The 25,847-nt window shown below is 42.4% G+C and overlaps 1 protein-coding gene across 4 annotated transcripts in view; it reads right to left on the bottom strand.

The window, feature by feature from the left end:
* Nucleotides 1–25,847, bottom strand: part of LOC121539680 (protein FAM184A) — a 129,965-nt gene that overhangs the window by 93,213 nt on the left and 10,905 nt on the right. For all 4 annotated transcript variants that reach the window (XM_041848353.2, XM_041848352.2, XM_041848354.2 and 1 more), the window contains exons 3-7: nt 25,004–25,139; nt 22,877–23,058; nt 17,086–17,271; nt 9,240–9,362; nt 5,931–6,092 (exon numbers count right to left, since the gene is read on the bottom strand). In XM_041848353.2, the coding sequence (XP_041704287.1) occupies nt 5,931–6,092; nt 9,240–9,362; nt 17,086–17,271; nt 22,877–23,058; nt 25,004–25,139 (789 nt within the window). The remainder of the gene's footprint in view (nt 1–5,930; nt 6,093–9,239; nt 9,363–17,085; nt 17,272–22,876; nt 23,059–25,003; nt 25,140–25,847) is intronic.

The raw sequence follows: 25,847 nt of genomic DNA, 5'->3' as shown, positions 1-25,847 counted from the left end.
AACTTCACCATATCAAATGGGACGATGGACGGGGCCATGTACCGTCAAATCTTGGGTGAGAACCTCCTTCCCTCAGCCAGGGCATTGAAAATGGGTCGTGGATGGGTATTCCAGCATGACAATGACCCAAAACACACGGCCAAGGCAACAAAGGAGTGGCTCAAGAAGAAGCACATTAAGGTCCTGGAGTGGCCTAGCCAGTCTCCAGACCTTAATCCCATAGAAAATCTGTGGAGGGAGCTGAAGGTTCAAGTTGTCAGACTCGAAACCTTAATGACTTGGAGAAGATCTGCAAAGAGGAGTGGGACAAAATCCTTCCTGAGATGTGTGCAAACCTGGTGCCAACTACAAGAAACGTCTGACCTCTGTGACTGCCAACAAGGGTTTTGCCACCAAGTACTAAGTCATGTTTGGCAGAGGGGTCAAATACTTATTTCCCTCATTAAAATGCAAATCAATTAATAACATTTTTGACATGCATTTTTCTGGATTTTTTTTGTTTGTTTGTTATTCTGTCTCTCACTGTTCAAATAAACCTACCATTAAAATTATAGACTGATCATATCTTTGTCAGTAGGCAAACATACAAAATCAGCAGGGGATCAAATACTTTTTTCCCTCACTGTAGATTAAATTAGTAATAGAGTTACAGTAATTAATAAAGTCCAGTTACAGCTTCTTTTGACAAAGTAGAAATGAAAAATATAATAATAATATAACCAGCCAGGTGCACAGGTTAAATTATTTGCTGTATTCCTAAACATAAGCACCAGTGCATGAACAATTGTAAAGGATGAATTGCATAAATAAATAGCATATTTTAATTGTGGGGCTTGAGCAGCAAGCGCCCCAGCTTAGATATTCGACATACTTCTTCTTATTATTATTCTTCTTCTTCCGCACGCTACTCCTCCTACACAGTTTAAGCTAGAAACGCCATTCAATGTTCAAAACGTCCGGAATGGTCTCACTCGAGTTGTTTGTATACAACTTTTTGATATCTGTTATACTTGATATCTGTTATACTTTTTACGTTATTAAACTTTTAGTCCGTATTTTGGCCTAAATCCACTATCATGGCATTTTATCCAGATTCTAAATATCCCCATTGTGACATCCTCACTTCAAACTGCCATTCTCTAAGTGAAATCATGCAACTTTTGACACAAATCAGCTAATTATTCCACTTTGCAACAATTTAGACAAAAAGTTAGAGCGTTCTCTGGTACTCAACGCCATTCAATGTTCAAAACGTCCGGAATGGTCTCACTCGAGTTGTTTGTATACAACTTTTTGATATCTGTTATACTTGATATCTGTTATACTTTTTACGTTATTAAACTTTTAGTCCGTTTTTTGGCCTAAATCCACTATCATGGCATTTTATCCAGATTCTAAATATCCCCATTGTGACATCCTCACTTCAAACTGCCATTCTCTAAGTGAAATCATGCAACTTTTGACACAAATCAGCTAATTATTCCACTTTGCAACAATTTAGACAAAAAGTTAGAGCGTTCTCTGGTACTCAAATCTGGCATTTGAACAAAAAATTATATTCGGATAAAAAGTTACAGCAGTTTAAGTAACTGCATCAACAACATTTTCTGTAACATTTTGCAAACAATTGCCATTTCGACCACTACCCCAACAATATTTGTCTACTTCTCTGCTATTCATATCTGTTCACGGAATCAAAATATTCACTACAGAACTTACAGTACAGCTGTTTTAGTAACTGCATTACCACATCTTCTTCCAACTTTTCCCAAAAACTGCAGTTTTGACCACTAACACAAGAAGTTAAGGGACATTTTTTCAAATGTGTGATATCTTCCGCTACTTCTCTAATTGTCAAATCCAAAATTGGATTAGAAATCGTGTGTACCAATCTCTAGATAGAGCAGTTTTAGTTACCCATCGCCTGCTCTCTTTGTAGCAACAGCTCTCTGTGTCATTGAGATTCCAAAACGGAGCCGTTGCTAGGATACTCACAGACACAGATGGCAAAAATTATGAGGAGAGTGAAGAGTGACCACAACAACTGAACCACACAACTACAGACTATAACTACTGAACCGCATAACTACTGACCACTACTACTGACCACAATTTCTGACCAAATCTACTGACTATCGATGGGAATTTAAAATGATTTCACTATTTCAATAATATAATCAAAGTGCAACTTTTTAAACTTCTTTCACTACCACAAAAAAACTTTTAAAAGAGCTTTAGCAAGCCCCATAACTTCACTTGTAAAGTTACCATCTAGTTTTAAGTTTATTATGTTACACATTTTTGCTTAGTAGCCAGAGCAATGCTGCTGCACGAGTGGTCATGTGCTGAATGCATGGACAGCATGGATATTCTTGGAAAAAGTTAAATTTGAAAATAGAGCTGCACCTCTTCAATTATAAGTGTTATTTGACAAAGGTTAGTGTAATAGAAACTGCAGAACATGCTCTTTCTGATACATATAAAAATGTTTTACCTGCATGTGACTCTGAAGGAGGAGTTGAAAAAATTATTATCCTTTCCCTGCATCTGTATATTACAAGATGTGCCCATCTTTTTATGTACAATTTGACAACTGATAGACCTAATAGTGTCACTCATCAGATTATTGTCAATTTAATCTTATCTATAGGCTAACTCTTATCATGTGTGAAATTAGTTTCGGTATAGTTTAGGTGTAGTTTCGATGGGCCGGCTGTGCAGGCTGACTGGCATCGTTGGTTTCCCTCTCATCAAGTTGGAAAGAGTCAAGGATATGTTTTGCATTATACTAAAAGGCCTATTGCAACATGTAGCATGTTTTCGTTTCCTTTACAATAACTGTGATTAGTAAGAGTAATAATCAATAAAAGAGTCCCACATAGCAGCTTCTTTTTACCAAGTAAAACGTAAAAGAGAATGGTATCAACCCCCAAGGCGTGCGGTCAAATTATTTGCTGCTGATACAGTGCATTCGGAAAGTATTCAGACCCCTTTACTTTTTCCACATTTTGTTACGTTACAACCTTATTCTAAAATTGATTAAATTGTTTGTTTTTCTCATCAATCTACACACAATACAACATCATGACAAAGCGAAAACAGGTTTTAGAAATATTAGCAACTGTATAAAAAATATATCTTATTTACATAAGTATTCAGACCCTTTGCTATGAGACTCGAAATGGAGCTCAGGTGCTTCCTGTTTCCATTGATCATCCTTGAGATGTTTCTACAACTTGATTGGAAAACACCTGTGGTAAATTAAATTGATTGGACATGATTTGGAAAGGCACAACACTGTCTATATAAAGGTCCCACAGTTGACAATGCATGTCAGAGCAAAAACCAAGCCATGAGGTCGAAGGAATTGTCCATAGAGCTTCTGCAGCATTGAAGTTCCCCAAGAACACAGTGGTCTCCATCATTTTTAAATGAACAAGTTTAGAACCACCAAGACTCTTCCAAACTGAGCAACCGGGGGAGAAGGGCCTTGGTCAGGGAGGTGACCAAAAACCTGATGGTCACCTGATGATCCTCTGTGGAGATGGGAGAACCTTCCAGAAGGACAACCATCTCTGCAGCACTCTACCAATCAGGCCAGACGTAAGCCACTCCTCAGTAAAAGGCACATGACAGCCCGCTTGGAGTTTGCCAAAAGGCACCTAAAGGACTCTGACCACGATAAACAACATTCTCTGGTCTGATGTAACCAAGATTTAACTCTTTGGCCTGAATGCCAAGCGTCACGTCTGGAGGAAACCTGGCACCATCCCTACGGTGAAGCATGGTGGTGGCAGCATCATGCTGTGGGGATGTTTTTCAGCAGCAGGGAGTGGGAGAGTAGACAGGATCGAGGGAAAGAGGAACGGAGCAAAGTACAGAGTGATCATTGATGAAAACCTACTCCAGAGCACTCAGGACCTTAGACTGGGGCAAAGGTTCAGCTTCCAACAGGACAATGACCCTAAGCACACAGCCAAGACAACGCAGGAGTGGCTTTGGGACAGGTCTCTGAATGTCCATGAGTGGCCCAGCCAGAGCCAGGACATGAACCTGATCGAATCTCTCTGGAGAGACCTGAAAATAGCTGTGCAGCGAAGCTCCCTATTCAACCTGACAGAGCTTGAGAGGATCTGCAGAGAAGAATACTAGAAACTCCCCAAATACAGGTGTGCCAAGCTTGTAGTTTCATACCCAAGAAGTCTCTAGGCTGTAATCGCTGCCAAAGGTGCTTCAACAAAGTACTGAGTAAAGGGTCTGAATACTTATGCATATTTGATATTTATTAACTTAGCAAACATTTCTAAAAACCAGTTTTTGCTTTGTCATTATGGGGTATTGTGTGTAGATTGATGAGGGGAAATTTAGAATAAGGCAGTAACGTAACAAAATGTGGAAAAAGTGAAATGGTCTGAATACTTTCCGAATGCACTGTAAATATTAACACACATTGAAAAGCTATTTGGCTTCACATATTCAAAAACAAAGAGCCTCATGAAACCCTTTTAAAGACAGAATAACATATTCAAAACAATATAAATATATGCAGGCAAAGGTGTTCGAGTGTAATCATGCTGTCCATATTAGATTCAAAATAAAATTGATTTACACCAAAATAGTCTTCATGGGCATGATTGTTATACACAATTCTGAAAAAATGCCTCTTATATACATAATTCATATTTACATGTGATTTAACCTCCATCAAATGGTATTATGGCATCCATATTGGATTTTGGACACCATATTGGATTTGAGGCAAATCCATGGTGGCCCCAACGATCATCTGTAGTGGCCCCCGACTTAATTACAAGAGTATGGGCTAATAATACAAAATCCATCAAGGAACCTTGGACCCCAAAGAAATCGAATTCTGATGTCTGAACCCACTTGTTTTCCTCAGAGCAGATTACACTAGCCACTACATTAAAAAAAAAACATGTGTAACTGTATGTATTTTTGTCAGGCAGAATTTGACTTGGAAAGTTGCCTATTAATCAGCTACCAAAAAGTAAAGCTTACATTCATCATAAATATTAATAGTTGACATTTCTGCCTATGGTATCTCTGTGTTTACAGGTCTATATTTCCAAGATGCATTAAGATATCCTGATGCTCTTTGTTTGTGTATGTAGGGCAGACAACTGACTACTTGTATTCCCCATTTTTGCCCATCCCCCTTCCAGCCAGGTATTATTCTGCACGTTTTGAGTTTAGGGTGTCACAATATCTATAAATGTAACCACTTTTGCAGTAAAATAGTTTTACACAGCCATTCATTTCATATACTTTGTGAGACAATAGGGATGTGAAAAAATATGCTTGTGTTTTGTTCTAGGAGGGCTTTGCCACTAGCCTATTTGAAGAACCCTTTTTGGAAGACAACGGTTCTTTTTAAGAACCTTTTTCATCCTAAGAACCGTTTTTGGAAGAAAAGGTTATTTGATGATTCTTTGGAAGGCAAGAAGGGGTCTACATAGATCTTCCTTTTAAATAGTGCCTGAGCATTAGTGTTTACCTCAGTGTTTAAACTTTAACATCAAGAGTTTGAGTAATCTGATTAATTTAAAAAGATAGGTGTGAGAATGTTTTAAACTGTACCTATATAGGAATATTTGTGCATGTATGTGGTATTCCCATTTTACATGTACAGTAGTGGCATAGTTGATATCTTATTATATTATTATATTATTATATCTTGCCATGATTTCTGTATTTCAGATTTGTGATTTTATTGAGCAGAGTAAGAGAATACCAGGGAGTATGAGTAAAGCAGCAGTTACCTAGTGTTGATTTAGGAATTAAATTAACTGGAAGTAAATTAATCAGACATTTTGTAATAGAATTTGAGGGTATGCACATATTAGTGTGTGAGGCTTTGGTGAGGGAAACTGATCCTAGATCTGAGCATAAGGCACAAGAAGCCTTACCTGCAGGTCAGTGAGCAGGTTGCTGGTCTCTCTCACTCTGGCTCTGGTGGTGTCCAGCTCAATGCATAGTTTCTCCTGGGTGTCCTTCAGACTGGAGATGTGGCTGTGTGCAGATCCAAGATTCTGCTCCCCTTCCTTCACCAACTCCTGAAGGTGAGACACCTGCAGTGGACGGGAAATTAGGTCAGATGTCGTGCAACTCAAGGACCAATCAGGTAGGAGTGACAGAGAGGAATGGCCATGCCTAGGGTTGCAAAGGGGAGGGTATACCAGCAAACTACCAGAATTGTTGTATCTTTTTAAGGATTTTATGTAATCTATCACAGGACATCTAGTGGCTGTTTTGGGTACTTCAGATTATCACACGTGTCTAATGATCTCTGGCCCTCTGTGTGGCCTTATCACAAAATATATGAAATAACTACATAAGATGTTTTAAAACAAAAAATTATAAAATGACAAAGCTGTAAAACATTATCCTAAATATAAACCATCAACTAACTTTGTGAATACCATTGGTGTTTAATATGAGGGTTTCAGCATGAAATATCCTTTATATAATTTTTTACACACTTATTTATTTTACTAAACTCAGCAAAAAAAAAATATGTCCTCTCACTGTCAACTGCGTTTATTTTCAACAAACTTAACATGTGTAAATATTTGTATAAACTGAACAAGTTCCACAGACATGTTACTAACAGAAATTGAATAATGTGTCCCTTAACAAAGGGGGGGTCAAAATCAAAAGTAACAGTCAGTATCTGGTGTGGCCACCAGCTGCATTAAGTACTGCTGTGCATCTCCTCCTCATGGACTGCACCAGATTTGCCAGTTCTTGCTGTGAGATGTTACCCCACTCTTCCACCAAGGCACCTGCAAGTTCCCGGACATTTCTGGGGTGAATGGCCCTAGCCCTCACCCTCCGATCCAACAGGTCCTAGACATGCTCAATGGGATTGAGATCCGGGCTCTTCGCTGGCCATGGCAGAACACTGACATTCCTGTCTTGAAGGAAATCACACACAGAACGAGGAGAATGGCTGGTGGCATTGTCATGCTGGAGGGTCATGTCAGGATGGAGGAGGATGTCTTCCCTGTAACGCACAGCGTTGAGATTGCCTGCAATGACAACAAGCTCAGTCCGATGATGCTGTGACACACCGCCCCAGACCATGACGGACCCTCCACCTCCAAATCGATCCCGCTCCAGAGTACAGGCCTCGGTGTAACGCTCATTCCTTCGACGATAAACGCGAATCCGACCATCACCCCTTGTGAGACAAAACCGCGACTCGTCAGTGAAGAGCACTTTTTGCTAGTCCTGTCTGGTCCAGCGATGGTGGGTTTGTACCCATAGGCGACGTTGTTGCCAGTGATGTCTGGTGAGGACCTGCCTTACAACAGGCCTACAAGCCCTCAGTCCAGCCTCTCTCAGCCTATTGCGGACAGTCTGAGCACTGATGGAGGGATTGTGCGTTCCTGGAGTAACTCGGGCACTTGTTGTTGCCATCCTGTACCTGTCCCGCAGATGTGATGTTCGGATGTACCGATCCTGTGCAGGTGTTGTTACACGTGGTCTGCCACTGCGAGGACAATCAGCTGTCCATCCCGTCTCCCTGTAGCGCTGTCTTAGGCGTCTCACAGTAAGGACATTACAATTTATAGCCCTGGGCACATCTGCAGTCTTCATGCCTCCTTGCAGCATGCCTAAGGTACGTTCATGCAGATGAGCAGGGACCCTGGGCATCTTTCTTTTGGTGTTTTTCAGTCAGTAGAAAGGCCTCTTTAGTGTCCTAAGTTTTCATAACTGTGACCTTAATTACCTACTGTCTGTAAGCTGTTAGTGTCTTAACGACCGTTCCACAGGTGCATGTTCATTAATTGTTTATGGTTCATTCAACAAGCATGGGAAACAGTGTTTAAACCCGTTACAATGAAGATCTGTGAAGTTATTTGGATTTTTACGAATTATCTTTGAAAGACAGGGTCCTGAAAAAGGGACGTTTCTTTTTTTGCTGAGTTTATGTAAATATATATTTTTGTTGTCGATGTTTTTGCGTCAAACTGGTGGCAGTTCAGAAAAAAGTCAATAGTTGGACGAGTAGCAGAGGTAATTGAAAATATTGGCATTGTTGATTAGATGCTTTTTTAATTAATTAGGCTATTTTCTCTTGAACCATATGGTGTATCTACTAGAAACTCATAGACAATATGGACACAGATATAAACAATAAATACATGTTTTAAAAGTTATTAAAGTATAAGTTATCAAAGTTCCAATAGATTGCCTTAGATTTTCTGTTAATTACGGTTACTTTAGTCAATTACCGGTAGCTTTGCAACCCTTGCCATGCCATTGGTGTTGGATTTTTCAGAATGTCTATTTGACAGAAGCTGGTACATATTTGCATTAATCAAATCGTAAGATACAGATGTTCTGCTAAAGCTAGTTTCCAATCCATGTACTACGGCTGCACTGAGTACAGTAACAGAGAACACAATGGGTTACGATATCATGAATCAGTTAAGTTTGTAATGAAGCTTAACATTAATTAAACTGCTAATAAGGACTTTTAAAGAAATCACCCATCAATTTGTGGAAAGATTTAAGATTTTATTCGCACAAAAGAATATGCACATTTTACCAGCAGCAGTGCATTTCCATCAAACTGTCTTCTCGAAAATCAAATGCCGTGCGTAAGGACGTAGCGCACACAAAAAGCACTTTGTCATTACTTTTCATTCACAGAATAAAAAACAGAAATTCTATGCGTTTCCATCCCATTTTTAACTATCGATGGTTTTGGCACAAAAAGTCTGCGATAAACAGCAAACGTGCCGACTCTGGTCTTGGCATGCTCTTTAGCCATCAGCTCGCAGATACAGGGCAGAGGGAGGCCTACATGATGAGATTATGGATAAGAGCAAAATAATTTGTATTTGTCAATTGGCAGCCAAGTATCGATCATAATGTCACCAGCATACAAATTCACCCTCGATATCTATTGGTGCACTTTCACCACCCTGTGAAGTTCATCATAACTTATTTTATCTGTAGCCTAATAAACTGGCAATGCTTTTTCAAATCGAGGTAGTGGGAGGACCACACAACAATTTGTCGCATAATCTAATTACCGACAAAAAAATAAATGACCGTTGTCTAGCCTATTTTGTTTTGTCGACGTTTAGGAAATGTACTGACAATTTGACAGTTTTCATCTGACCTGTCGTGAGTTTTTTAATCTGACAGATACTTTACTCACATAATTGGATGGAAACCTGGTTTGTGTCAAAGACTTTCCTTACCTCTTGATTGGCTATGTTGAGCTTGGCAGAAAGCTCCTCCTTCAGGTTGTCCAGTTGCTGCTGGAGACAGTTCTTCTGCTCCTCCAATGAGAGTCGCCGAATCTCAAACTCCTGCCCCATTTCCTAAAGTGATGGTCAATACCCAGGTGAGTTTGAGATCAAACAAAAGAAGCTGAACTTTGCACTGAGCACTGTGTTAGCACTGGCTTTCTCAACAGATATTTATGGGAGGTTACATGCATCATCATGCTAAAATAACCTTGATTGCAATGCAAAACCCACAAGAACAAACAGGTGATTTAACTGATCTCACATTGATACCGGACAGCTGCAACTTTCGTCGTCTAGGTTTTCAATTCCCGCCCCCAATGAAATAACGACTTTTCAGGAGCACTGGAAATCGCAAGGCTGATGAATGTAAAATACTTAAAGAATATAGGGCTAGTCGGTCTATATTTCATTAAAACGTTTAATCTAAAATGGCACATTTTCATTTGATAAAAATTATAGATTATATAACTGAGACTGCTGTTTGAAGTAGAACTGTAATATGCCTGAGAGTCATTGACATTTCTGTGCTTAACTTGAGAGAGAGGGACAGAGCTTTGGTGAACAATAGAGACGTGATTGTGAGCTTACATAACCCAGCGGGCCTCGTGTCTAGTCATCTTTATATTAAGTATGCTTTTATCGGGGAAGAAATTAAATCCTCAGTGAGGACTACTTTATTGAGCACTGGGTTGAATCAAGGCTTTACATCAACCTAATTAAAAACAATGTGTATTCATGTAAGAGGAGCTTTGCTGTTAATTTCTTACATATACAGTACAAGTCAAAAGTTTGGACACACCTACTCATTCAAGGGTTTTTCTTTATTTTGATTACTTTCTACATTGTAGAATAATAGTGAAGACATCAAAAATATGAAATAACACCTATGGAATCATGTAGTAACAAAGAAAGTGTTAAACAAATAAACATATATTTGAGATTCTTTAAATAGCCACCCTTTGCCTTGATGACAGCTTTGCACAATCTTGGTATTCTCTTAACCAGCTTCATGAGGCAGTCACCTGGAATGCATTTCAATTAACAGTTGTGCCTTGTTAAAAGTTAATTTGAGCCAATCAGTTGTGTTCTGACAAGGTAGGGGTGGCATACAGAAGATAGCCCTATTTGGTAAAAGACCAAGTCCATATTTTGGCAAGAACAGCTCAAATAAGCAAAGAGAAACGACAGTCCATCATTACTTTAAGACATGAAGGTCAGTCAATCCGGAACATTTCAAGAACTTTTGCCAAAAAGTGCAGTCACAAAAACCATCAAGCGCTATGATGAAACTGGCTCTCATGCGGACCGCCACAGGAATGGAAGACCCAGAGTTACCTCTGCTGCAGAGGATCAGTTCATTAGAGTTACCAGCCTCAGAAATTGCAGCCCAAATAAATGCTTCCCAGAGTTCAAGTAACAGACATCTCAACATCAACTGTTCAGAGGGGACTGTGTGAATCAGGACTTCATGGTTGAATTGCTGCAAAGAAACCACTACTAAAGGACACCAATAATAAGAAGAGACCTGCTTGGGCCAAGAAACACGAGCAATGGACATTAGACCGGTGGAAATGTGTCCTTTGGGGTCTGGCGTCCAAATGTGAGATTTTTGGTTCAAAATGCTGTGTCTTTGTGAGACGCGATGTGGGTGAACGGATAATCTCCGCATGTGTATTTCCCACCGTAAAGCATGGAGAAGAAGGTGTTATGGTGTGGGCGTGCTTTGCTGGTGACACTGTCTATGATTTATTTAGAATTCAAGGCACACTTAACCAGCATGGCTACCACAGCATTCTGCAGCGATACGCCATCCCATCTGGTTTGTGCTTAGTGGGACTATCATTTGTTTTTCAACAGAACAATGACCCAACACACCTCCAGGCTGTGTAAGGGCTATTTGACCAAGAAGGAGAGTGAAGGAGTGCTGCATCAGATGACCTGGCCTCCACAATCCCCCGACCTCAACCCAATTGAGATGGTTTGGGATGAGTCGGAAGGCAGAATGAAGGAAAAGCAGCCAACAAGTGCTCAGCATGTGGGAACTCCTTCAAGACTGTTGGAAAAGCATTCCAGGTGAAGCTGGTTGAGAGAATGCCAAGAGTGTGCAAAGCTGTCATCAAAGCAAAGGGTGGGTATTTGAAGAATTTAACACTTTTTGGGTTACTACATCATTCCATGTGTGATATTTCCTAGTTTTGATGTCTTCACTATTATTCTATAATGTACAAAATAGTAAAAATAAAGACAAACCCTTGAATGAGTAGGTGTGTCCAAACTCTTGACTGGTACTGTATATTTTTCTTGAACATGACAAATTGAGGAATTGTTGCATTTATGTAACATTGGCTTACTGTTTATGTGCTCCTTAAACATCTGTTGTATTTATTACATTTACATTTTAGTCATTTAGCAGACGCTCTTATCCAGAGCGACTTACAGTTAGTGAATACATATTTTTTTTATACTGGCCCCCCGTGGGAATCGAACCCACAACCCTGGCGTTGCAAACGCCATGCTCTATCAACTGAGCTATATCCCTGCCGGCCATTCCCTTCCCTACCCTGGACGACGCTGGGCCAATTGTGCGCCGCCCATGAGTCTCCCGGTCGCGGCCGGCGGCGACAGAGCCTGGATTCGAACCAGGATCTCTAGTGGCACAGTTAGCACTGCGATGCAGTGCCTTAGACCACTGCGCCACTCAGGAGTACTAGTGGACAGTGACCCAACTTGTCATTTATGAAAATAACATAGACGTCTTATAAAAAGGATGTCAAATTCCAACCCCCACACGTGACTAAGTAAATGTAAAGACAAGCTACAGGCACTATTATTCACCATCTGTGTCTAAATACAGACATATCTCATTTAAATAAGTATTAACACCCCTGAGTCAATACTTTGTAGAAGCACCTTTAGCAGTGATTACAGCTGTACATTTTTGGGGTTAAGTCTCTAAGAGCTTTCCACACCTGGATTGTACAACATTTGCCCATTATTGTTTTTAAAATTCTTTAAGCTCTGTCAAATTGGTTGTTGATCATTGCTAGACAACCATTTTCAGGTCATGCCATAGATTTTCAAGTAGATTTAAGTCAAAACTGTAACTCAGCCACTCAGAAACATTCACTGTCTTCTTGGTAAGCAACTACAGTGTAGATTTGGCCTTGTGTTTTAGGTTATTGTCCTGCTGAAAGGTGAATCTCCCAGTGTCTGGTGGAAAGCAGACTAAACAGGTTTTCCTCCTTAAAGTAATGATGGACTATCGTTTCTCTTTGCTTCTTTGAGCTGTTCTTGCCATAATATGGACTTTGGTCTTTTACCAAATAGGAATCTCTTCTGTATACCCCCCCCTACCTTGTCACAACACAACTGATTGGCTCAAACGCATTAAGAGGGAAAGAAATTCCACAAATGAACTTTTAAGAAGGCACACCTGTTAATTGAAATGCATTCCAGGTGACTACTTCATGAAGCTGGTTGAGAGAATGCCAATAGTGTGAAAAGCGTGGCTATTTGAAGATTCTCAAATATAAAATATATTTTTGATTTGTTTAACACTTTTTGGTTACTACATGATTCCATAGGTGTTATTTCATAGTTTTGATGTCTTCACTATTATTCTACATGATTCCATAGGTGTTATTTAATAGTTTTGATGTCTTTCTTCACTATTATTCTACAACGTAGAAAATAGTAAAAATTAAGAAAAACCCTTGAATGAGTAGGTGTTCTAAAACTTTTGACCGGTAGTGTACGTCGGCCCTGCCGAAAATGTCCCCTACCTGGGAGAGCCTCCACTCCTAAGAGAGAGGGTCCCACCTGGATAAAAGATCTGCACCTGAGTTGAGGCAACTGGGGACATGCGACGCCCAATGTGAAAGCATGTGCGCACTGCTCCTCAGCAATAGGGAGCAAGCCAAGGTTAGGAGGGAGAGAGACAGTCTCTCCCCATCTGTTGATGCACGCCACCACTGACATATTTGTCTGTTCTGACCAGAACAAGCCGGCCCTACAAAAACGGGGAAGCGCCAGATAATCCGGTTAATTGACATGCAGAGCGTGCCGCACCAGTGTCCATACACCCCGAATCGAGTTGCCTTCGTACAGCGCACCCCACCCTCGGGGGATGCGTCTGTCGTGATCACCTTGTGGGACACAACTCAGCCCATGGGAGACCCCTGACAATAGCAGAGGGTCCCACCACTGGGCCATGGCCCGTAGTCCTGACAGGGACACCCGAAGCGACAGGCTTAGGCTGCAGTATGTGTCCAGGTGAGTGCCTAGCACTCAGCGCTGGAAGGGCTGTATCAACAATAGCCCCAAGGGAATGACTTCCATCACAGAAGCCATCATCCCCAGCAGGCATAGGCACTGGCGAAAATGCACTGTGTGAACCAGCCAAAATTTGGCTAAGAAGAGCCGGAACCCAGACACCCTCCGTGGGGATTGAAAAGCGTGATACGTTGAGTTAGTCTAGCTCGAGACCCAGCAACGGAATGCGCTGAGCTGGAGTCAGACAGTGGTCGTGTCCAACCCTGCTCGTTCCCTCGACTCCGCTACCAACAACTAATCGCCTACAGAGCCCATAACCTGTATCACTAGACACCTCATAGGGACTAGTGAGCTACAGGCAGGAATGAGAAACCTATGGGGGAGGAGTGCCCCCTTGTGGACAGTGACCCAACTTGTCAATCTCACCCTGGGGAGATTGATATACCCCTTTGAACTCTGTGAACACTGTGGAACACAGGGTAACAGAGGGGGCAGCATTAAACATGGACAAGCTTCCATCATACACTGAGTGTACAAAACATTAGGAACACATTGCTAGTATTGAGTTGCGCCCCCTTTTGCCCTCAGAACAGCCTCAATTCGTCGGGGCATGGACTCTACAAGGTGTCGAAAGCGTTCCACAGGGATGCTGGCCCATGTTGACTCCAATGCTTTCCACAAATGTGTCAAGTTGGCTGGATGTCTTTTGGGTGGTGGACCATTCTTGATACACACTGGAAACTGTTGAGAAAAACACAGCAGTGTTGCAGTTCTTGACACACTCAAACCGGTGCACCTGGCACCTACTACCATACCCTGTTCAAAGGCACTCTTTTCTCTTTCCCATTCACACTCTGGCACACATACAATCCATGTCTCAGTTGTCTCAAGGCTTAAAAATCCTTCTTTAACCCGTCTCCTCCCCTTCATCTACACTGATTGAAGTAGATTTAACAGGTGACATCAATAAGGGATCATAGCTTTCACCTGGATTCACCTGGTCAGTCCATGTCACGGAAAGAGCAGGTGTTCCTAATGTTTTTTATACTCAGTGTACATTGTGCTTCCGTGAGACTGTATAGCCTGCATGAAGCACGGCCTCTTTACGGGCACAGGGGGCTCTGGCAATGGCTGACGTAGTACCACGTAATACCCATACCAAAGCCCCTTGATCCGGGGTCATAGTTAGAATGGATCCAGCTTTTGTCAAATTAACATTTTAGCTAACCCTAACCCTTTTCCTAACCTCAACCTAATTCTCCTAACCTACAACATTAATAATCCTAAACTGCTCCGAAAAATGTTCCTAACCTGCTATGAAACCTCAAATCTGATGTAAATTTGACAAAAGCTGGATCCCTTCTAGCCATGACGTTGCTGCGGGGATCACCCCAGCCAAGTGCTCGAGGGGCTGCTTCTTCATCGGAGGTGCACGCAACCCCGTTTCCTTCACTCCCTCCAACTCCCGGAACTGAAAATAGGAATAGGGTTGCTATAACGCCGGGGAAAAGCTAGTAAATTTCACTTGCCGGAAGTTACGCATGCTAGCCAACGTTAGCCAGGAGGCTTTTTAGCATAAGCTAGGCTAGCTAGCCTCTTTAACCGCAGCACGGTCCGTTTAGAATAACCAAGCGACTTAACGCTACATATACTAAACAAGAGAGCTACCTCACCGTGGAGAGGCAGGAATAGCTAGTAATTGCTAGCTCGACACACTAAGCAGCTCTTGTTTAGCTAGCCCAGTCTCGAAAGTCCACATAGGACTGGATCACTGGGGTGGGACCGGACTCTTCATCAACAAGTCTGGGAAGAGAGGCAAGCGGTGCTTGACCGAGGCAGACACAGGTGGCGGGTGGTACCTACCAAACCTGGCCGCCCTCTCTCTTCGAGTAGCCTCCCGTAAAAGGCAACAGAGCGCACAGGAGCCAGGTTGGGCGCAGGCAGCCACCGCATACCCCACGCCCAGGCAGACAAGACATTCATTCCGACAACCCAATCAATCTCCACTTCCTGCACTTCGGTCCCAGCCGAGGTACCGGCATCCGGGAAAGGAAAGTCGCCATCGGAAATTACAAGCTTTCTCAAGTATTCTACACGTCTTTCCAGGGAGTTTGTATGCAGTAAGTGGCAATGTACAGGCGGACTGGTTCGAGTGAGCGCCGCCTGAGCATGCTCCAAGCTGAGACAAACTATACATTGATTGTGAGTATCTTTCAGAGAAATGCTATAACCGCAAGACAGGGGGCATATGATTAGAAAACGTATGAGAACAAGTACAACCTTTAGCACACAACGTCCAGGGGGTGAGCACGCTCTACCACTATGGGACAGTTTAGTTGGAACAACGTATGACAGTCTCATTTTTCAATTGTTTGTTTTAGTAGCGTGAATCGTTACCGTTCACACCAAGGTGAAGAGAGGAATAATTGAAGGAATGAATCCGAGCCTCTCGCTTATCACCTGTGTAAGGCGGGGCTTCCAGCAAGGTGCAGATTTCATTGGCCTTGTCAGGAGTGATTGTAGATCCTTCAACCGAAGTCGCGAGAGTATGACTCCCCATAGTATGTTGTACAGAAGTTGACTGACTAAAAGGGAACTACAATGTTGTTGATCCATCCTCAGTGTTCTCCTATCATAGCCATTAAACTATGTAACTGTTTTAAATTCACCATTGGTCTCATGGTGAAATCCCTAAGTGGTTTCCTTCCTCTCCGGCAACTGAGTTAGGAAAGATGCCTGTGTCTTTGTAGTGACTGGGTGTATTGATACACCATCCAAAGTGTAATTAATAACTTCACCATGCTCAAAGGGATATTCAATGTCTGCTTTTTTTATTTTTACCCATCTACCAATAGGTGCCCTTCTATGTGAGGCATTGGAAGACCTCCCAGGTCTTTGTGGTTGAATCTGTTTGAAATTCACTGCTCCAATGAGGGACGACCTTACAGATAATTGTATGTGTGGTGTACAGAGATAAGGTAGTCATTCAAAATTATGTTAAACACTATTATTGCACACAGAGCGAGTCCATGCAACTTATTATGTGACTTGTTAAGCAATTTTTACTCCTGAACTTATTTAGGCTTGCCATAACAAATGGGTTGAATACTTATTGACTCAAGATATTTCAGCTTTTAATTTTTAATACATTTGTAATCATTTTGAAAAACATGATTTCACTTCGACATTATGGGGTATTGTGTGTAGGCCAGTGACAAAACATCTCAATTTAATCCATTTTAAATTCAGACTAACACAACAAAATGTGGAAAAAGTCAAGGGGTGTGAATACTTTCTGAAGGCAATATATGTACTGTAGGTATGGGGGTGTGTACTCAGTTCATTGTGTATATGAATGTATGAATAAACACTGGGCTTGAGTATGGTTGTGTGTGTGTGCGTGTGTCTGTGTGTCTGTGTCCATGTGTCCGTGTGTGTTGTGTGTACAGAGTGTAGCATGGATAGTGTATTAAATAGTGTGTATACAACAGTGTGTAGGGCAGTGTGGGTGCACTATACTCACAGCCATCAATAGATTCTTCTCCTTCTCTGCAGCGTTCTGTGCACTCTCCTGCGTCGCCCTGTGTTTCTCCGACAGCTCCTCCAGGGCCTGTGCCTGGGCCTCTTTGAATCTCACAGCCTCCTCTTCATATTTGGCCCTCAGCCTTGCTAGCTCCTTCTCATAGCCCTGCCTCTCCTCACGAAGGGACTTGTCATGGGGGGGGGGCAAAAGATACATGAAAAATGTACATGTGATGGCTGTAATGAAATGAACCACAGCTGAAATCTAATAGATGAATGTACCCTCCCCTTGGAGAGCAGATGGTCCACTTTCATCTTAGCACAGCAGTTTATGCAGTGTTACTAATGGAACCACATGTTTTAAAAATTCCGCTAAAGAAATCATAAACTATGTACACTACATGACCGATGGGGTTGAGGGCAGGGCTCTGTGTAGGCCAGTCAAGTTTTTCCACACCGATCTCGACAAACCATTTCTGTACAGTGAGGGAAAAAAGTATTTGATCCCCTGCTGATTTTGTACGTTTGCCCACTGACAAAGAAATGATCAGTCTATAATTTTAATGGTAGGTTTATTTGAACAGTGAGAGACAGAATAACAACAACAAAATCAAGAAAAACACATGTAAGAAATGTTCTAAATTGATTGCATTTTAAATGAGGGAAATAAATATTTGACCCCCTCTCAATCAGAAAGATTTCTGGCTCCCAGGTGTCTTTTATACGGGTAACGAGCTGAGATTAGGAGCATACTCTTAAAGGGAATGCTCCTAATCTCATCTTGTTACCTGTATAAAAGACACCTGTCCACAGAAGCAATCAATCAATCACATTCCAAACTCTCCACCATGGCCAAGACCAAAGAGCTCTCCAAGGATGTCAGGGACAAGATTGTAGACCTATACAAGGCAGGAATGGGCTACAAGACCATCGCCAAGCAGTTTGGTGAGAAGGTGACAACAGTTGGTGCGATTATGAGCAAATGGAAGAAACACAAAAGAACTGTCAATCTCCCTCGGCCTGGGGCTCCATGCAAGATCTCACCTCGTGGAGTTGCAATGATCATGAGAACGGTGAGGAATCAGCCCAGAACTACACGGGAGGATCTTGTCAATGATCTCAAGGCAGCGGGGACCATAGTCACCAAGAAAACAATTGGTAACACACTACGCCGTGAAGGACTGAAATCCTGCAGCGCCCGCAAGGTCCCCTGCTCAAGAAAGCACATATACATGCCCGTCTGAAGTTTGCCAATGAACATTTGAATGATTCAGAGGAGAACTGGGTGAAAGTGTTGTGGTCAGATGAGACCAAAATGGAGCTCTTTGGCATCAACTCAACTCGCCGTGTTTGGAGGAGGAGGAATGCTGCCTATGACCCCAAGAACACCATCCCCACCGTCAAACAAGGAGGTGGAAACATTATGCTTTGGGGGTGTTTTTCTGCTAAGGGGACAGGACAACTTCACCACATCAAAGGGACGATGGACGGGGCCATGTACCGTCAGATCTTGGATGAGAACCTCTTGGATGAGAACCATGGATGGGTATTCCAGCATGACAATGACCCAAAACACACAGCCAAGGCAACAAAGGAGTGGCTCAAAAAGAAGCACATTAAGGTCCTGGAGTGGCCTGGCCAGTCTCCAGACCTTAATCCCATAGAAAATCTGTGGAGGGAGCTGAAGGTTCGAGTTGCCAAACGTCAGCCTCGAAACCTTAATGACTTGGAGAAGATCTGCAAAGAGGAGTGGGACAAAATCCCTCCTGAGATATGTGCAAACCTGGTGGCCAACTACAAGAAACGTCTGACCTCTGTGATTGCCAACAAGGGTTTTGCCACCAAGTACGAAGTAATGTTTTGCAGAGGGGTCAAATACTTATTTCCCTCATTAAAATGCAAATCAATTTATAACATTTTTGACATGCGTTTTTCTGAATTTTTTTGTTGTTCTTCTGTCTCTCACTGTTCAAATAAACCTACCATTAAAATTATAGACTGATCATTTCTTTGTCAGTGGGCAAACGTACAAAATCAGCAGGGGATCAAATACTTTTTTCCCCTCACTGTATGGACCTCGCTTTGCGCACAGGGGCATTGTCATACTGAAACAAGAAGGGCCTTCTCCAAACTGTTGCCACAAAGTTGGAAGCACAGAATCGCTTAGAATGTCACTGTATGCTGCAGCGTTAAGATTTCCCTTCACTAGAACTAAGGGGCCTAGCCCGAAGCATGAAAAACAGCTCCAGACCATTATTCCTCCCCCACCAAACTTTACTGTTGGCACTATGCTAAACACCACTCCAGTCGACGCTTTGCATTGGCATGGTGATCTTAGGCTTGTGTGCGGCTGCTCGGCCATGGAAACCCATTTCATGAAGCTCGCGACGAACAGTTATTGTGCTGACGTTGCTTCCAGAGGCAGTTTGGAACTTGGTAGTGAGTGTTGCAACCGAGGACAGACGATTTTTAAGCCCTTCAGCACTCCCGTTCTGTGAGCTTGTGTGGCCTACCACTTCGCGGCTGAGCTGTAGTTTCTCCTTGCATTTACAGTTGACCCGGCAGCTCTAGCAGGGCAGAAATTTGACGAACTGACTTGTTGGAAAGGTGGCATCCTATGACGATGCCACTTTGAAAGTCACTGAGCTCTTCAGTAAGGCCATTTTACTGCCAATGTTTGTCTATGGAGTTTGCATGGCTGTGTGCTTGATTTTATACACCTGTCAGCAACGGGTGTGGCTGAAATAGCTGAATCTGCAAATTTGAAGGGATGTCCACATACATTTGTATATATTGTGTATCTTGCCAATAAATAACTGCCGGGACATTGTATCGTTATTTTATCAGATGCAAATAAATCCCAGGAGGTTGACCTCATATATGCAGTGTGACTAAAGATAGAGATGTAGAGGGTTTGCCAGGCAATCAGGGTTGGGAAGTTATTTCTCCTTTTCGCTTTCTTGAGAAGTAAAAATAGCATTTTTTTCAATTATTTAATTGGAATTTCCGTTTAATTTCACCACTAGCTGGGAGGTCAGATCGCTAACATGTATCAACTATTGCATCTGCCATCTGTCATACCATTGCCACAAATGACTAAATGTAAAAAATATATATAAATCTACAGTCTAAGCCCTAGGGGGCTATCAAAAACAACTGATTTGATGACAAGCCCATACAAACGCATTGAATAACAGATTCACTACATGGTACAACTGAGAGTCCCCCAAAAAATCTAAAGGAAATTTGTTCTGAAGCGTTATTTTTGTAAAAATAAATTACATGTACAGTATTTAACCGCTTTTTTTTGGCAGCTTACGGTCTCCATATACAGTCATACAGTCCTTCCATTCATTTTTTCAACAGGTACCGGGGGGGGGGACCTTCAGACGAGTCTTGTGAGGCCTGTGGGTGCCCTAGAGCAAAACAGAGAACACCATCGTGTTCGCGAGAGTCTCATCTTTCCACAGAGGGGTCATAATAGGCCAAACCGTGCAGATGCTAAAGACGATTTTGTAAGAAGACCGATATGTGGGATGTCTGATGGTTTGACAAACACCGCTCTAGCGCTGTCACCTTTCACCGCAGATGCGGAAGTGCGACATCGGTGGATGCGGTGGATTGAGACGCATCCAATGCAAAAAAACTGATATCTCTAGCTTAAACTGAAATATTTGTATTATGCTAATTCGATTTCCATGGGGCCACGGAAATCGACTCTAGGGGGTTTTAAACATAAGATAGAAGGGCTAAGCTTCTTCGCTAAACTTCCCCCGTTGTTTGGATCTACTGTGAAACTTGAGATGTTTCACTGTATCTGGCCCAGCATCAATATCTACAATGAATATTACATAATAAGAAAAGGGTTGAGATACAGAACTCTTCTGTTTTGTACTTGCTCCCTGGCGGGTACCTGCCTGAGAGGACAGCTAACCTAGAACGCAAGCATACGTTCTGCAAACATTGGCATCATCGAAAACAGAATTCCACAGTTGCATAAATATTGGCAAAATGACAGCTAACAACCTTTGCCAATGCCATGCCAATCAATATACAGTGGGGAGAACAAGTATTTGATACACTGCCGATTTTGCAGGTTTTCCTACTTACAAAGCATGTAGAGGTCTGTCATTTTTATCATAGGTACACTTCAACTGTGAGAGACGGAATCTAAAACAAAAATCCAGAAAATCACATTGTATGATTTTTAAGTAATTCATTTGCATTTTATTGCATGACATAAGTATTTGATACATCAGAAAAGCAGAACTTAATATTTGGTACAGAAACCTTTGTTTGCAATTATAGAGATCATACGTTTCCTGTAGATCTTGACCAGGTTTGCACACACTGCAGCAGGGATTTTGGCCCACTCCTCCATACAGACCTTCTCCAGATCCTTCAGGTTTCGGGGCTGTCGCTCGGCAATACAGACTTTCAGCTCCCTCCAAAGATGTTCTATTGGGTTCAGATCTGGAGACTGGCTAGGCCTTGAGATGCTTCTTACGGAGCCACTCCTTAGTTGCCCTGGCTGTGTGTTTCGGGTAGTTGTCATGCTGGAAGACCCAGCCACGACCCATCTTCATTGCTCTTACTGAGGGAAGGAGGTTGTTGGCCAAGATCTCGCAATACATGGCCCCATCCATCCTCCCCTCAATATGGTGCAGTCGTCCTGTCCCCTTTGCAGAAAAGCATCCCCAAAGAATTATGTTTCTACCTCCAATGAGGGTTGTACTCATACATGAGGGTTGTACTCATCCTTCTTCTTCCTCCAAACATGGCGAGTGGAGTTTAGACCAAAAAGCTCTATTTTTGTCTCATCAGACCACATGACCTTCTCCCATTCCTCCTCTGAATCATCCAGATGGTCATTGGCAAACTTCAGACGGGCCTGGACATGCGCTGGCTTGAGCAGGGGGACCTTGCGTGCGCTGCAGGATTTTAATCCATGACGGCGTAGTGTGTTACTAATGGTTTTCTTTGAGACTGTGGTCCCAGCTCTCTTCAGGTCATTGACCAGGTCCTGCCATGTAGTTCTGGGCTGATCCCTCACCTTCCTCATGATCATTGATGCCCCACGAGGTGAGATCTTGCATGGAGCCCCACACCGAGGGTGATTGACTGTCATCTTGAACTCCTTCCATTTTCTAATAATTGCCCCAACAGTTGTTGCCTTCTCACCAAGCTGCTTGCCTATTGTCCTGTAGCCCATCTCAGCCTTGTGCAGGTCTACAATTTTATCCCTGATGTCCTTACACAGCTCTCTGGTCTTGGCCATTGTGGAGAGGTTGGAGTCTGTTTGATTGAGTGTGTGGACAGGTGTCTTTTATACAGGTAACGAGTTCAAACAGGTGCAGTTAATACAGGTAATGAGTGGAGAACAGGAGGGCTTCTTAAAGAAAAACTAACAGGTCTGTGAGAGCCGGAATTCTTACTGGTTGGTAGGTGATCAAATACTTATGTCATGCTATAAAATGCAAATTAATTACTTAAAAATCATACAATGTGATTTTCTGGATTTTGTTTTAGATTCCGTCTCTCACAGTTGAAGTGTACTTATGATAAAAATGACAGACCTCTACATGCTTTGTAAGTAGGAAAACCTGCAAAATCGGCAGTGTATCAAATACTTGTTCTCCCCACTGTATATAATGTTTTTTGCCAAATATATGCTTGCTATCTGTGAAACTTCCCACTGTTTTCCCAGTGTCCGGATCTACTAAACACTGAGACACTATGAGAAGCTAAAGATACTATTCAGCACATCTTACAAACTGAGAGAAGTTGAATACCTGCTCCAGGGAGAGGACCTGCTGTTTGTGCTGCTCGTCGGTGGCCTGGCTCTGGTTGAGCAGGCTCTCCCTCTCCTCCTCCAGCCTGAGGATCTTCTCCCTCAGGCGGCTCTGTTCCAAGTCTAGGTCCCTGATTGTGGCCTCGTGGCTCATATGGGTGGCCTGTAGAGAGCCTATCTGACCTGGAGGCACACATGGCCAGAAAGGGAAGTTAAATGGGCAATGCTTTCATATCAGACACTGAACATCTGTTCTGTCAGAATATTCGAAAGTGGGATGAACACTGAGCCAGCACTCAAAAGTCCACGAAGTGTCCTTGTGGTTAAAATCTCACTGTAAAGTTAAGTAAAGTGCTAAATTAGCTTAAAAGTTAAATAAAACAATGCATTTTTTCCAACAATGTCTTACTGCTTTTACTGCATTAATTATTCAAAGCACTGCAAAGTGAAGTACAAAATGAAGAAGGACTTGGCACTTTGATGGAGAATATAAAAGGCTGATCAAACTGGCCTCGAATAACCCTCGTCAATCTGCATAACAACCTTTTCTCAAAGGTAAAAGCACATTGCCCCACTTAATTTTTTCAGCCTATCCCTCTTGGTAAAAAAAATATTATGTTCTCTTATCTGACCAGCCAAGCTTAGACCTATTCGCACAAGATTAGTTTTACTGGGGGAGATACACGAGCACAAATCACCACATCCGTAATTCAAGTCCCATCTGAATCTGCCATGTCGGTCATTTTTACATAGCAGGAGAGTAATAATTCCAGATGAAAAAAAAAGGTTTTTCGACTAACTCCAAGGTCCTTTGATAATACTAGTCCTGTGCGAATCGACATCCCTGTATTTTGAGAGAAATGTCGGAGTTTGACAGGTGTTGCGCGCTGTTTGAGCAAGAAAACTATAACTGATTCGATAAATGTTGTATGCTTACATGTATCAACTTTCGCAGTGAATGCTTTGTTTATACGTTTTGTGCCAATAAAATGAACATCGGCAAAAACATCTCAAGTGCTAGTGCACTGTTTAGCTCACATCTGCAGGCTGGGGGGCAATTAGGATGTCCACTACGGATCGCTGAAATAATGATTATGATCACACTTCCTCAATTCAAATAGTATGCCGACACTATAGCAAAGATGGTTTGGTATGGTTTAGAAACTTGGGAGCCAAGCTCGAGTTATCAGTGTAGCCTGTTATCGCCAGGATATGTTGAAATATCTTCACGCCTAGAATAAAAACCTCCAGGCAATTTATTGAAAAACATTAAAAAGGGCCTCCCGAGTGGCGCAGCGGTCTAAGGCACTGCATTGCAGTGCTAGAGGCGTCACTCCAGACCCAGGTTCGGTCCCAGGCTGTGTCACAACCGGCAATGATCGGGAGTCCCATAGGGCGGCGCACAATTGGCCCAGCGTAGTCCGGGTTAGGGGAGTGTTTGGCCTGGGGGGCTATACTTCACTCATCGCGCTGTAGCGACTACTTGTGGCGGGCCGGGCGCCTGCAGGCTGACCTCGGTCGTCAGTTGAATGGGGTTTCCTCTGACACATTGGTGCGGCTGGCTTCCGGGTAAAGTGGGCGGGTGTTGAGAAGCGCGATTTGGCGGGTGAAGTTTTGGAGGACGCATGACTCGGGCCCGTTTGGGAGTTGCAGCGATGAGACAAGATCGAAAAAGGGGTTAAAATAAAAAATTATATATATATATATATATATATATATATATATATATATATATATATATATATATATATATATATATATATATATATATTTAATTACAGGGGGCAGTTTGGAAAAAACTATCCCGTACGAATCGTCCTCTGGAATAACAGATATTCTGGGGTAATAATTACATAACCAATGTTCTCTAGTAATACTAGTCCTGTGCGAATAAGGGGGAAAAAATAAGCACACAAAAAAACTATTAAAGAAAGAAAACGTACATAGGCTTCTTTCGTCAAAAAAGAACATGTTCTTTTATCTGGCCAGACAAGCTTATATTCACTATCCCCCCCTATGCCAGGAAAACGTACAGTTACAAACCAACAGGCAGCATTATGCCAATTAGCAATGCATATTAGTATTCTCTTTCCAAACCCTCAAGCAAAATGGAGGTTTAATATCTCACTGGCTTTGTGGAGGATCTCAGTAGCCTGCTGCTGCACTCGATCTCGGCTCCCCTCCAGCTCATACTCCGTGTCCTTCAGCTGCATCACCCAGATCTCCCCATCCTGGATGGCTTCCTCCAGCTGCTTGTGCAAGTTCTGAGACATCAGGTCAAGGATCAGGTCAAGGAACAGCAACAAGAACGCTTTAATACTGTAGTTTAGTTTGAAGTACTGTAGTATAGTTTGTCAAATCTTTTGAGGTCAAAAGTATTGCTGGTTTTCATTCTTCCCATATAATCAATTATTATTTCACAGCTGGTAAATGGAATCTCTGGCCAATCAGTGACATGAATCAATCAATAAACTACCAGGGATAAAAGAGAACCATCAGTACTCTGGACTCCAGAGCTCCAGGTAGAGCTGCATTCTTGCGGATACCGCAGGCCCAGACAGACATCATTGCGGCACAATCTACATTTTTCATGCTGCAGGCAGGAGCTGGCGGTCAGACCGCACTATTCACAAACTCTCAACATTCGATGCTTGAAGTTCAGTACCCTACTCTCCTCTCCTAGTCGGGCATGCGAGATCAAGTGTGCCTATATGTGTGGTCTCAATTAAATAGAGTAGGCTATATGCATTGGTGGAGAAGCACAGGGCAGTTTAGTTCTTTCCAAGGAAATTCACTTCTTAAATATGATTTGGCTATAGTTTACTACATTGTCTGGAAATAAATATTGATAACCCATTTATTTGTCTCTGCCTGCAAATCGTCCAGCTCCTAAAAGGTACAGTATATGCCAAACATAGCTTAAGTCAAGTGTCTACTCTCTTAATGGGCGTGCGAGATCGAGTACGCCTGTG

The sequence above is a fragment of the Coregonus clupeaformis genome, unplaced genomic scaffold, assembly GCF_020615455.1.
Source record: "Coregonus clupeaformis isolate EN_2021a unplaced genomic scaffold, ASM2061545v1 scaf0307, whole genome shotgun sequence".
Lineage (NCBI taxonomy): Eukaryota > Metazoa > Chordata > Actinopteri > Salmoniformes > Salmonidae > Coregonus > Coregonus clupeaformis.
This window is presented reverse-complemented; position numbering and strand designations above follow the sequence as displayed.